This window comes from Bos indicus, chromosome 14 (genome assembly GCF_029378745.1).
Source record: "Bos indicus isolate NIAB-ARS_2022 breed Sahiwal x Tharparkar chromosome 14, NIAB-ARS_B.indTharparkar_mat_pri_1.0, whole genome shotgun sequence".
Lineage (NCBI taxonomy): Eukaryota > Metazoa > Chordata > Mammalia > Artiodactyla > Bovidae > Bos > Bos indicus.
Genome location: NC_091773.1, coordinates 66821176 through 66833748, shown reverse-complemented (window position 1 = coordinate 66833748; position 12573 = coordinate 66821176). Strand labels below are relative to the sequence as shown.

Sequence of the window (12573 nt, the reverse complement as noted above, 5' to 3'; positions counted from 1 at the left end):
CAGAAGCTAGTTAACTGAGGGGAAAGGTGGTTGGTTCAGTTTGGGATGTGTTAGATGCGGCGTGTTTTGTAGATTTGCCTTAGAAAAGTGGCACACGGGCTTAGCTGTTCAGCGCCATGTGGGATCTTCCCAGACCAAGGATCAAACCCACGTCCCCTGCATTATAAAGTGGATTCTTAACCAGTGGACCACCAGGGAAGCCCAGAATGTCCATTTTTTCATGAGTTAAAAGATGTTAATTTCAGCCTTTTTCCCATGAACAAAAATAGTGTCATACCATACGGAAACACATTTCTCTTATGGCTGGATTATAAATTGGCTGAAAAGCAGACTGACCAGAGTCCTTATGACCTGAATATCCTTCAAAGGATGCATCTTTTCATATGATATTTTCATCATTATGAGCCTGTGGTAAAAACTTCTGTGGAAGTTTCTCCACAGCTAGTAACCACTTGGACTGAATGTCTCTTAACCAAGATTCTAATGTGCTATTTTTGTCATGCACAGTATTATTTTTAATGACATTCCTTCTCGCATTGTGTTTTGTTTTTTTAATTAAGCCTTTTGAGGTAATTTTAGAGTCACATGTACCTACAAGAAATAATACAGAGAAAAAACACCTGTACCCTTTACCCAAGGGCCCCCAATGATAACATCTTGTAGAACTCTAATAAGACAGTATCACAACCAGGACCTTGACACTAATACAGTCAAGATTCAGAACATTTCTAGGGCTTCCCTGGTGGCTCAGTGGTGAGGAATCCACCTGCCAATGCAGGAGACAGGGGTTGCATCCCTGGTCTGGGAGGATCCCATATTCTACAAAACAAGAGAGCCCGAGAACTACAACTACTGAAACCCACATACCGTAACTTGAGAGAAGCCCCCACCCGCCGCAACTAGAGAAAAGCCCACACAGCAGTGAAGACCCAGCATGGCCCCCAAAATAAATATCAATAAAAAATTTTTAAAGATGCAGAACATTCCTAGTCTCTTTATGAAATACCTGTTTATATCTTTTGCACGTTTTCCAACTGGATTGTTTATTACTGAATTTTGAGTGTTCTTTATATAATCTGGATACAGGTCCTTTGTTGGATATATAATTTACAGATACTTTCTCTTCCTCTGTACCTTGTGGTTGTCTTAACAGGGTCAAATTCAGTTTTAATGCAGATAGCTCTGTGTTTAAATAAAATGAATGACCTATGAAATGAACTTTTAAAAACCAAGGTTTGCACAGCTCTAATTATCATGTAGTGAGTATTGAAAGATGTAAGAAAAAGGGGTTTATCATAAACAAATAGAAGAGTGAAGAGTTTTGTTACTTTGTGTGTGATTTAAGTTCAGTTTTATTATTACTAATATGTAGAATTTGGGAGAAAAAGACTAAACCTAATAAATTATTTCCTAAATTCTGAATAAAGAAAACTTCATTGATTCATTTCAGTACTTTTGCTTTTAACATCAGGTTTCAGATGATGATAAAGAAAAGGGAGAGGGAGCTCTTCCAACCGGAAAATCTAAAAAGAAAAAAAAGAAAAAGAAGAAGCAAGGTGAAGATAACGCTCTTGCACAGGTAAAGTATCAAAACAACAGATATCGTTCCTTAAGCACCTACTACTGACTTATGAAAGGATCATTTGTAGATGCTAGGAAAATGCGGAGATATAAAGACAGGATGTGAGACATCAGATTTACTTAGTGTTTGAAAAGTCATAGAATGTTTTAAAGATTTTATATATCATACTGTAATAAAAAGATTGTTGCTCTAAAGAAAATCATAGCAAAGATATAAACCAAAAGCAATTGACTAAAATTCTAAATTAGTGCACTTGGGTTTATATGGTGAAATGAAACAGATATTATGGTATTTCACACTTAACAGAAATTCTTTAAGCAGTGGAATTTAGCAGGTTAGAACTTTAATACAGTTATGAAAGCCATGTGCATAACAAGGGGTATCTTGCACTTGACTCTGAGTTTGCTGGCTGTTGCACTTGGTATCCTTTCCTGATATTTTTGGCTTTTAACAGAAACTTTGGTCTTTTCCTATCTGGGAAAGTATTTCTAGATTTTAATATAGATGAAAACAGGTTAATTTCAGGTGTACTAGATTACTAGAAAAATGCATGGCTTTGTTTTTGAAAGCATTATCACTATTACATTGCAGCTTATGGAAATCTTGTTTCTCATCTGTAACTTTGTGGCTAATTGTATTCATTCCTTTAAATGTAAGAGATAGCCAAAATATTTAGAGAACAGGCTACATAGTAATTTTCCTACTTAATTAAATTGTGAAAATTCCTTTGCTGGTGTTCTTTTTTTCTTATTATTATTGCACTGGGTCTTGGTTGCTTCGCACAAACTGATTGGGGCAGCTGGGGGCTGCTCTTCGTCGTGGTGCCAGCTTCTCAATGGTGGCTTCTTGTAGAGCACGTGCTCTGGGCGCACAGGCTCAGTAGTTGTTTGGCACATGGGCTTAGTTGCTCCCTGGCATGTGGAAACCTCCCGGACCAGGGATTTGAACCCGTGTCCCCTTTATTGGCAGATGGATTCTTATCCACTGTACCACCAGGGAAGTCCTGTGTTTTTAAATACAGTGAATAAGTATATAATCACTTAAATATATTTAAGTGTATTTAATTCACTTATATACAGTGAATAAGAGAGTAAGTCAATTTGTATTCATCTCTCTGTTCTGCCATTTACTAGTTTTTTGTTAGGTGTATTTTGCACAAGTTACTTAACTGCATAGGTTGCTTTTGAGAATTAAATGAGATCTGTGAAGTTCTAGCCTATGCATAAGTGATTACATTTTGGATTTTTTTTCTTTCTTACCATTTACAATGATGTCATATTTAATATAGTCTTATTCATAACTTCTTTCACATACCTAAGCATGTAATGTATTTTTAGAAGTCTATAAAGGGCTAAGAATGAAAATGTTTAAACTTGGAAAGAACTTTAGAATTTATCTACACAAATTTTATTTTAAAGTTGAGAAAACTACAGTTTGAGGAAATCAAAAATTTGTCCTTGATATTTTATGACATGCCTAAGCTTTCTACTGTGAAAGCTTAATTTATCTAGAAAATGCATTTATATATATATATTTCGTGCCTTATGCTACCGCTGCTGCTAAGTCACTTGTCATGTCCAACTCTGTGCTACCCCATAGATGGCAGCCCACCAGGCTCCCCCGTCCCTGGGATTCTCCAGGCAAGAACACTGGAGTGGGTTGCCATTTCCTTCTCCAATGCATGAAAGTGAAGTCACTCAGTCATATCCGGCTCTTAGTGAACCCATGGTCTGCAGCCCACCAGGCTCCTCCATCCATGGGATTTTCCAATAGCATTTCACTTAATGACTTCTTCATGCCTTGAAGAAATCATTAAGTGAAATGCTATTTCTAAAGTCTTAAAATATCAACTAATTCACCATGTAATTTTTCTAAAAGGAAAAAGTACTAGTTTTTTGTTTGATTTAGTAAATTAAATGATTCCCATTCGAGGTTGTGAGTGTGTTGCTTTTTAGTTTACAGAAGATTTAAATCCCTGAAGAAAACAAGAATGATGAACATACCAGAGATTTTTAAAATCTTTTAATAATAATGACTTTTTTATGCTCTTTTAAGCTATTGGGCAGTTTCTGAAATAAAATTATCTTCCTGAGAAGTATCTTCTGGACATTGGTACTATAAACCAAGTATATTTTAATTCATGAAATGATTTATAAATGCACTGCTTTTCTCTGTAGGACACAGAAGAATTAGAAAAAGAGATTAGAGAAGAGCTTCCAGTGAATACCTCTAAAGTCCGTCCAAAACAGGAAAAAGCTTTTTCTTTGAAGACCATAAGCACTAGTGATCCAGCTGATGCACTAATCAAAAATAGCCAGGTAACTTTTTGATATCCAAGAAATAAAATTCTGATGACTGGAGAATTGTATTAATACTAATATTTTATTAAAACACCGTGCTAAACATTTTTAATACACCAAATTGCCCTCATAGCAACCTGAAAAGAAGAGGTACAACCCATCATATGAATGAGGGTAGAGAAGTTGAATAAGTTGGCCCAAGTCCTACCGCTGTCAGAAGCAAAACTAGAGAAAGCCACTAGACGGTTTCTTTTTCTTATTAAATATATAGGCATCCAAGGGACAGATAGATGGCTTACAGAAAATGTGAGTAGTTGCACTTTCCCAAAAGCTTGCACATAATGTATTATGACTGTGGTCCAGTCTCTAGAATGTAGCATCTTTTTAAATGTAGTGGCAGTATCTTAAAATGTGTGCCATCTGTGGAAAATTTTGATATGTCAGAAGGGACCATTTTATAAAAGGCCTAGACCAGTGACACAAAGCCCATAGCGCTTTAAAGTCTGATTTCTAATTTGGCAAGTTGTATCATTTAGAAATACATGAAATATTAATAACTATGAAATTGTGCATGGTTCTCATTCAAAATGTGTATTGAGAATCTCCCACAGTATTTAAAGTTCTGGAGATACAGCAGAGAACAAAGCAGAAAAAAATATCCCTGCCTTTATGGTGGCACTTACATATTTAATGAAACAGCTTTAATATTAAGACCGCAGAGGGTCATGTGACATTTTGATAAGTCATTTTCAGAAGTCACCTTGTAAAGGGTATTTGAGTCCTTCTGTGATTTAATATAGAGAAGTGAGAGGATGGAGAGTAGGAAGAGATTTAAAATGAGTACTAAAACTTTGTAATAAATACAGGGAACATTAATAAAACTGAACCAAGCGACATAAATGCAGCTTCAGATACCTGAAATAGAAAGGAGTCCTGGTAGTTACCTAGGCACGCACATCTTTCTCTTTGTTTCCTTCCTTGTTTTGCTTTTTTGAATTCATGGAGCCTAGAAGAACAAGGGGCAAGAGAAGTGTGACTTACCCTTGTTTCTGTACTCAGAATCATCGTCACAGATACGGCTTAAGGATGAGATGATCTCTGACTCATCTGTTCCAGCCTCACTCCACATACCACAGTTTCTGTCCTTTACCTGCCCTAAACATTCATTAACAGTTCGGCCTCATTCTGGCACATCAGTTAGTTGACCGCTCTGCTCCCAGGTTGGAGAGGAGAGGCGAGACTCAAGTTTGGCCCTGAGCATTTATAATTTCACTACCAGACTCTCACTAACTCTGAAGATTTGAACCTGAGTTTTACTAGTTGCTTTAATAGATTAGGACTAGTAGCTAGTCTGCTTTATCTGAGGCCATCTTTTTCCTTGGGGAGAAAACTGAAGCTGTTGCTGCTGCTGCTACTTGAGATATCCCTACCTCATGAGAAGGAGAAAAGGAGATGTCACTACTGGTGGTTCAGAAAGTTGCTATTTTTGACTTTACAAGAAAAGCTTTTGAGGAGGTGAGAGTTTGTGGGAAAATGGACAGAACCATTGAATACCAGCACATGAAAAAATCCTGTTATTTGTAATGAAAAAGACAAATGTAAAAGTTAATGAAAACTGAATTATTCACTCCTCTTTGAGATTCAGTAGACATCTTGTAATTTTACACATTTAATCATTTTTATCTCAACCTGTATTTGTGGATATTGTAGTTAAAGAATTATTTGCTTATATGTCACTAGAGGGCAGGCATGAGTTGTAGTGGTTCTGCTGTAAATGATTCATTCTTTGTATTTCAGCTGAGCAGCCTCTTGTTATTACTATGACATTTGATTTTTTTAATGAAAACCTAAGATAATTTTATTTCAAAATAGCCTATCAAGACTCTTCCACCTGCTATTTCTACCGAGCCATCTGTTATTTTATCAAAAAATGATTCTGACAAAAGCTCTTCCCAAGTGCCACCGATGCTACAAGAAACAGATAAATCCAAGTCAAATACTAAGCAAAATAGCGTGCCTCCTTCACAGAGTAAGTAATCCTCATGTTGGTTCTTTTGGTGTTCTCTGTACTGTTTATAGGTGTCACTGTCTTGGAAGTCTAAAGGATTACTGAGTTCAGTTCAGTCACTCAGTCCTGTCACTCTTTGCGACCCCATGAAAGGACTACTGGAGCAGCCCTTTCCTCCTCTGCAAAGCCTAGATTCCTGGGCACCTTGCAGAGCTCAGTTGTGAGGACCAGGGAGCTAAAGTCACTCAGGCCAGAGTAGGTGGCTAAGGACATACACAAGGGAGCCCTTGGTACCTGCCCCTACTCTCCGGGTCCCTCCCTTTTTCTGTGCACAAGTTCTTGAAGCCGTGCCCCCTCCCCGCCCTTCTTCTCCCTTCAGCTGCCTTTAGTGTCCACTTTGCCCGCTTTCACTCTTGCTACTTAGATTGAGTCTCATAAGTGGTGGGTTTTTAGGTCAAAATGATGAACTATCATCCGTGTGGTTAAACCACATAATACATTGAAATTGAGGAAAAGAGAGGAGGGCAGCCGGAGAATAACCTAAAAACCTGTAACTAGAACTTGAAAATGAGAACGTAAAATTTGAGGCATTAGCAGTGGATTTCAAAGCATGTTTTTATCGACATTGCTTTTGTATTTTTGAAACAGAACAGTATTTACCATCCTCCTGACGTCTCTTTCGCTCTCCCTTTCTTTTTTTTTTTTTTTTTTTTCCTTTTAGCCAAGTCTGAAACTAGTTGGGAATCTCCCAAACAAATAAAAAAGAAGAAGAAAGCCAGACGGGAAACGTGAATTTTTTTTCTTCCTGAATTGGACATGTGTTTGCAAACACTGTCTTGAAGATTATGCTGTTTATGCAATAATTTGTGAACATGTACAGAGTTTTATATAAATTTAAACCAGTTTTTAAAACAAAACTGTGAACACAACCACCGTAAAAATGGAATCAAAGGAAAGTTAATTTATGAAATTAAGAGGTCAGCAGAACACGCTGCAGTGCTGGAAGACGCTGGGAAGGTCACTCTGATGAGAGCGATCTTAGGGTTATCATCCTGGCTGTACAGCAGTGCCCTGTTTACAACAGCTGTGCCCTGTCTCATCTGCAGCTAAGGAATAAAGGATTCTGATTAGAGAGAAGGCTGCCTGCAAACTAGGAGGCAGCTTCTTGGATCTTATGCACGGAACTGAAACCATTTGAATCTGTTTTATGCTTAAATCAAAGTGCTTTGATCAAATGCATAATCTGCCATATCTTTACATATTTGTTGGTAGCAATTTGTATTAAAGAAATCACAAGTGCAAATAAAAAGTCATTTATTATTTAACTAAACTGTCATGGTTTAGTTTACAATTTTTAAAATGTTCTTAAAACATTCAAAACGCAGTTGACACTTGTATGGCTTATGAAGTTATTTTTTGATAGTCTTACTTTACTTGAATTGTTCAAAGTACAGTATATTTTAAGTTAAGAAAGGTAAACTCTATGTATTTGTTTTATACTTTTAAGGTTCCAGCTCACAAATAATGCTCTTGTGTATGATTTGAAAACTTTCAGGCAAAATCCAACTTACATTTTTTTCCTTTCCCTAGCAATTACTTTTTCCAGCATCAATTCTTCTTCGTTACTAATACTTTTTTGACTTTACAAGTGAAATCTTTCACAAACTAGTTATACAGACAGAACTTTGAGTACATGATGGAGAATGAAAAACTAGAGTCAGACAGCTTTAATTGACATTGTCAAGACCTCCAGTTATCAGGAATACATTTTTTTACTGCCTTAACCTGTAGTGCGTAGAATATGCATCAATTTCTTGAAGGGGATTCGTGTTTTTATAAGAATTTTCATGTAATTATTGCAATCGTGATCAAATAAGGAACGTTTCCTGCTTGAAACTGTATTGATTGAAATGATGTGTGAGACGTTTCACCGTTTTCAGGCACTGTGTAATTCTATTGTAATAAACTGGCAGGTATCTTTGTAACTATAAATAGTGCATGCTCAGCCATGTACACTGTAAATAGCCTTTACCAAACGTGTTTGACAAGGACCATAATTAACATCACTTAGTGAATTGTGATAAAGAAAAAAAGCCATGACTTACTTGATGTGATTGGCTTAATTGTTTTTCTGTGGCGCCAGAATGAAACTGTTTAACAGCTGTAACCAATGGTACTGATCTATCCATCCAGTTCTGTCTCTTCTATTTGATTGTGGTTTGATAGTATTGCATTGTCACACCGGAAAGCTAAAGAAACAGAATGGTTTCAGTTTTGCTGAAGACTGGCCTTATTAATGGACAGCTTTCCTAACAAGCGATTATTAACTTTTATCAGGTGTTAACATCTGTTTCAGGAACACGGCAGTATGTTTACATGTCAGAAGTTTTGTTTAATTCTCTGATATTTCTAAATTGATTTGTTTAAATAAATTCAACAAATGGATAGCATTGGTTTTATTTGCTTCAGTATCGGGATAAATAAGCTAAAGTGCCAGGAGTGAATTTCTTGAAATGACTGTATTAGCTTTATATAGCTGCTTCCTAAAGAGATCCAAGGATTCCTGCGTTGCAGCACTTTGTAAAGGCGTCAGCAAAGGAGAATTCAGTAGGAAGTCTGTGTAATTTTAGAATGTGCCAAAAGATGTATGCTCAAAAAATTGAACTCTCTCAACTCTACCTCACCATTTCTTTATCTTAGAATTGTGTTTGCTGTGTCGAATGTCGGACTTCTTATTTCTGCATCTTAGTATCTCTCATTGAACCACCAACGCCAGGTGTTACAAACACCTTCTTTTGAGGGGAGATGGGTGCAGAGACAGAGAAGTGCCCTTCTAAATTGGGGTGGATCCGAGATGGAAATAAATACCCATCCCTTCTCTCTGGCTCAAGAACTAGGGCATGGCTTTTATATTTCAAGAGATGGCAGCTATGAGTGTTAAAATGACTATCAGTTCATTCTCTTACACATGCATGAGGTGCAGGCTGTTGCACAGTTAAAACATCATTCATTGTTCATCACTCTCCACTTGTTCCATAAATGTTTATGACATGAAAGCAGTTTCTGGCATCTGAACCAGAGGAATTGTTTTCCAGCATCAACTCAAAAGACATGAAAATCCAGGGAGGAGGGGAAGAGGAGAATTGTCGTCCTTTGGAGGCTTGGATTAGACGTTCCCCCAGCCACTAGTAGGGACATAAGTGACCCCTTTAAAACTTTTATCAGGCCTGAAGGGGATCCTTGTTCTGATTAATAAACAAAGCCTCCTAGAGAAACTATTTAAATAAAACGCCTTCATCCTGACCTGTCTCCCCATACTTAGTGAAAATCCTTCCAGTCCTGGAGCAGGGAATAATGGGTTAGGACTTCCCCAGACTGGAATCCTACCTCTCTGTACCCTACATTGAGCAAAACAACAGTTGAGAGAGTCCAAAAGACAAGTATTGAAATAAAATGTCACTAGTGTAATTGACCGTGTTTCCTTTGCGCATGCATTTTATTGGATGGGGAGTGGGAATAAGTCATCTGAATCTGTTGGTATTATTTCAGAGACTAATCCAGTTTGTACTTGGGTTAAAGATACTGAAGGGCAATATTTAACTACAGAGTTTAGTTTTTCTTAAAAACAATCCTCTTAATATAGTGTGAAATGTCTTTCAAATTTTAGAATTTAGGCTTGAGATGTCTAATAGATGTCTTAAGACTTTCCTATAAACTCATTGCACAAACTGGAATTACCTTCCAACAGACTTAGGGAATGCAAATATGTTATTTGTAAAATGCATTGAGTACTGTAAATAAAACAAGCCATTTTTGTTTTGTTTAAATTGCTCGTTACAATTCTCTTATGGGAGGGGACTGACTGCGCATCCTAAGCAAGCTAGTCTAAGAGGCAGTGACTTTTTGATGTTGTTAATGTTTCTAAACTCTAGGTTCTATATGTTTCAAATGTTCTTGATGCTCTGAAGCCATAGGTGCACTTGGAGGTTTTAAGCACTGGAAAAGGCAGAAGTGTTGAGAGTGAAGCATCTCTTGCGCTCTCCCCGTTTGTGACACAGCGTTGTCTGTGGGAAACAGCCCCCATCGTCTTAGCAGTAGACGTAACTCACCAGGGGCAGTGTATCACTCGCGTCAACCCTTTGAGACCCAAATTGGCATCATTGTTTTAGAAGTTTATTTCTCTTTCATGTCCGTCCGAGAAAGCAGTCCAGAGCTGCTCTGACCCTCGGCGGGACCAGGCGCCCGGGTCCATCCTCCTGTGTTGCTCTTCCACGTTCTCAGCCTGCAGCATCCGTGTCACGCCTGCAGACAGCCGCACCAGTTAGAAACCCCCTCTCAGCATTTCTGCCCCCTTCCTTGAAGAGCTCTTAGCAGGTTATTCACACCACACAGGCTTATCCACGCCATCACTTGATCCTACTAGCTTCAAAGGGGCATGGGAAATACTAAGTCTCTATCCTGGGCTGTCACAGGCCAAATTAACATTCAGGTTTCGTGACTGAGGAAGCAGGAGAGCACGCCATCAGGAACAGCTCGCCGTCTTCTGGCACAGGGTTGGCATATATCGTGTATATTATGCAGCCAAGCATCACTTTCAAGGGCAGGTTAGCTTTTCCCATTGAGCAGAAATTTAAAATCTCTTGGATGCTAACATATGTAATAGATTCTGAAAGAAATTTCTGCCACTCGATGCTTTAAATTCTAAAGACCTAGAGGCTTAAAGAAACTTAATAGCCTGCTATCACACATTCACTGCAAGTATAGATTATAACAATTTGCAGGGAAGTTACCCTGGTGTATAATCTTTTAAAAATTAAAAGGCATTATTACTATTCAAAATAATAAAAGATTTCTAATCCTAGCATCAAGACAGGTATATGAGGTGCTTGTAAAATGTTTGCTACCTACCTAATAATTAACAATACTGAGGTTCATGAACAGGCTAATCTGAAGAAAAATTTAAGCAGATTCAAGGTCATCCCCATGATAATGGCATTCTTATTTGTATGTGTGCTTTCCTTTTTTATTTATTGTATCAAAGCCTTCAAAATGAATATATGTAACATGTACATAAATTATAAAGCATAATAAAATGAACACCTCTGAAACCACCATTCTGCTTAAGAAATAGAACGTTACCAGTAGGGGGTGTTGGGGGTGAGCGCGATCTTTGGTAACAGGATCAAGCGGCGGGCGTGGGGGGTGTTGGAGGGGGCTTCGGAGGTGTGGATGAAACAGCTGCTCTCAGATAGCCAGGGTTGGCAAGGTCCTTATCGGTGCCAGAACTGACTAGGGGTCCCAGGTAACACCCGTCACCAGGTCTCGGAAGGCTGTCTGGACAGCCTCACTGGTGCTGCTTCCTAAAGTCGTCCCACCGACATCTGGTGGGAAATTGTTGGGATGAATACGCACAGGTACACAGTGAGTCACCGTGCGCGAAGAGTGCCCTCGGAGCTGTGCGATGCACACTTCGCGTGGCAGCCTTTCCACAAGGAAGGATAGCGAGGCTCTTTGCTAGAAGCTGCTCCCCCAGGCTCAGAAGAGCCGTGTGCGTCCTGCTTAGGGCAAGGGCATCTTGTGAAGTGTGCCGGGGCTACAGACTTTCTGAGACACCACAGGGCTTCGTGGCAGATCAACCGGAGCTCTGAGCTCCTTAAGACACTAGAATTATGAATAATTTCTTTTCTAAACCGTCTTCCATGATTTTAAAATATATTGCTGGGAATAGTTGGAGCTATTCCCACTTCTCATCAAAACTGAAGTGACCACGATAAGGAACAATGGCGGAAAACCTGCCTTAGCACTGAAACTAGGAAAGGGGCATCCAATGCCAGAAACGGAGGCATCTTGTTATCAGCAGTCAAAATCCAGAACATTTTCAAAGGAATTAAACAGATCCAATAGCAGGAAATCTAACCATTTAATCACAAAGCAGAAAAAGTTCATGATCATGACACTAAGCTGAAGTATTCAATCCAACAACTATTCCAAAATTAGATTTTAAAAACTTAAAGTAGGAGAAATACTTATGTCAGATTCATTAAAGTCAAACCAAGGCAGGGTTACTTGCTAGTCAACATTGTCTTACGTGTTAGCAGTTAAGAAAAATTTTAAATTGGTACAACATCAAAGAAGAAAGAAACCATTTTTTCCTGATTGCATACCTGGAAAACCCAAGAGGTTGTAATAAAAAGCTTATGAGCACCAGAAAGAGGATACACTAAAGTGGCTGATAACACAAAAACAGAATATACTAGAGTAAGTACCTACAAAGGGAAATGGAAAACAAAAAAACTACATCACCACTAAAGTTACCAAATATTTAAATGTGGACAATTTTTTGTCCACTTTTTTAAGTTTTAAGTTTTTATTGAATGTGTTAGAGATGTTGCTTCTGTTTTATGTTTTGTTTTTGGCCATAAGGCACATGGGAACTTAGCTTCCTGACCAGGGGTCGAACCATTTGAAGCCAGGAGTCTTAAATAGACTGCCCTTTTATTTATTTTTTGGCTTCACCCTGCGCTTGCAGGACATTAGTTCTCTGGACATACTCAGGCTCTGGCAGTGAAAGGACCAAGTCCTAACCACTGGACTGCCAGGGAGTTTCCATAACTACCATACCTAGAACTAAATGTTTCAAAAAAGATACAAGGCCAAATGAAAACTAGTCTTTTTGAAGGTCA

At 38.3% G+C, this 12573-nt stretch overlaps 1 protein-coding gene across 3 annotated transcripts in view; it reads left to right on the top strand.

Annotated features, from left to right (window-relative positions):
* The window catches only part of MTDH (metadherin), a 57227-nt gene extending 47510 nt beyond the window's left edge, over positions 1 to 9717 (top strand). For all 3 annotated transcript variants that reach the window (XM_019973728.2, XM_019973726.2, XM_019973727.2), the window contains 4 exons: positions 1472 to 1579; positions 3760 to 3900; positions 5755 to 5911; positions 6612 to 9717. In XM_019973728.2, coding sequence (XP_019829287.1) covers positions 1472 to 1579; positions 3760 to 3900; positions 5755 to 5911; positions 6612 to 6682 — 477 coding nt within the window. In that variant the 3' untranslated portion in view covers positions 6683 to 9717. The remainder of the gene's footprint in view (positions 1 to 1471; positions 1580 to 3759; positions 3901 to 5754; positions 5912 to 6611) is intronic.
* Positions 9718 to 12573: the final 2856 nt, after the last annotated feature.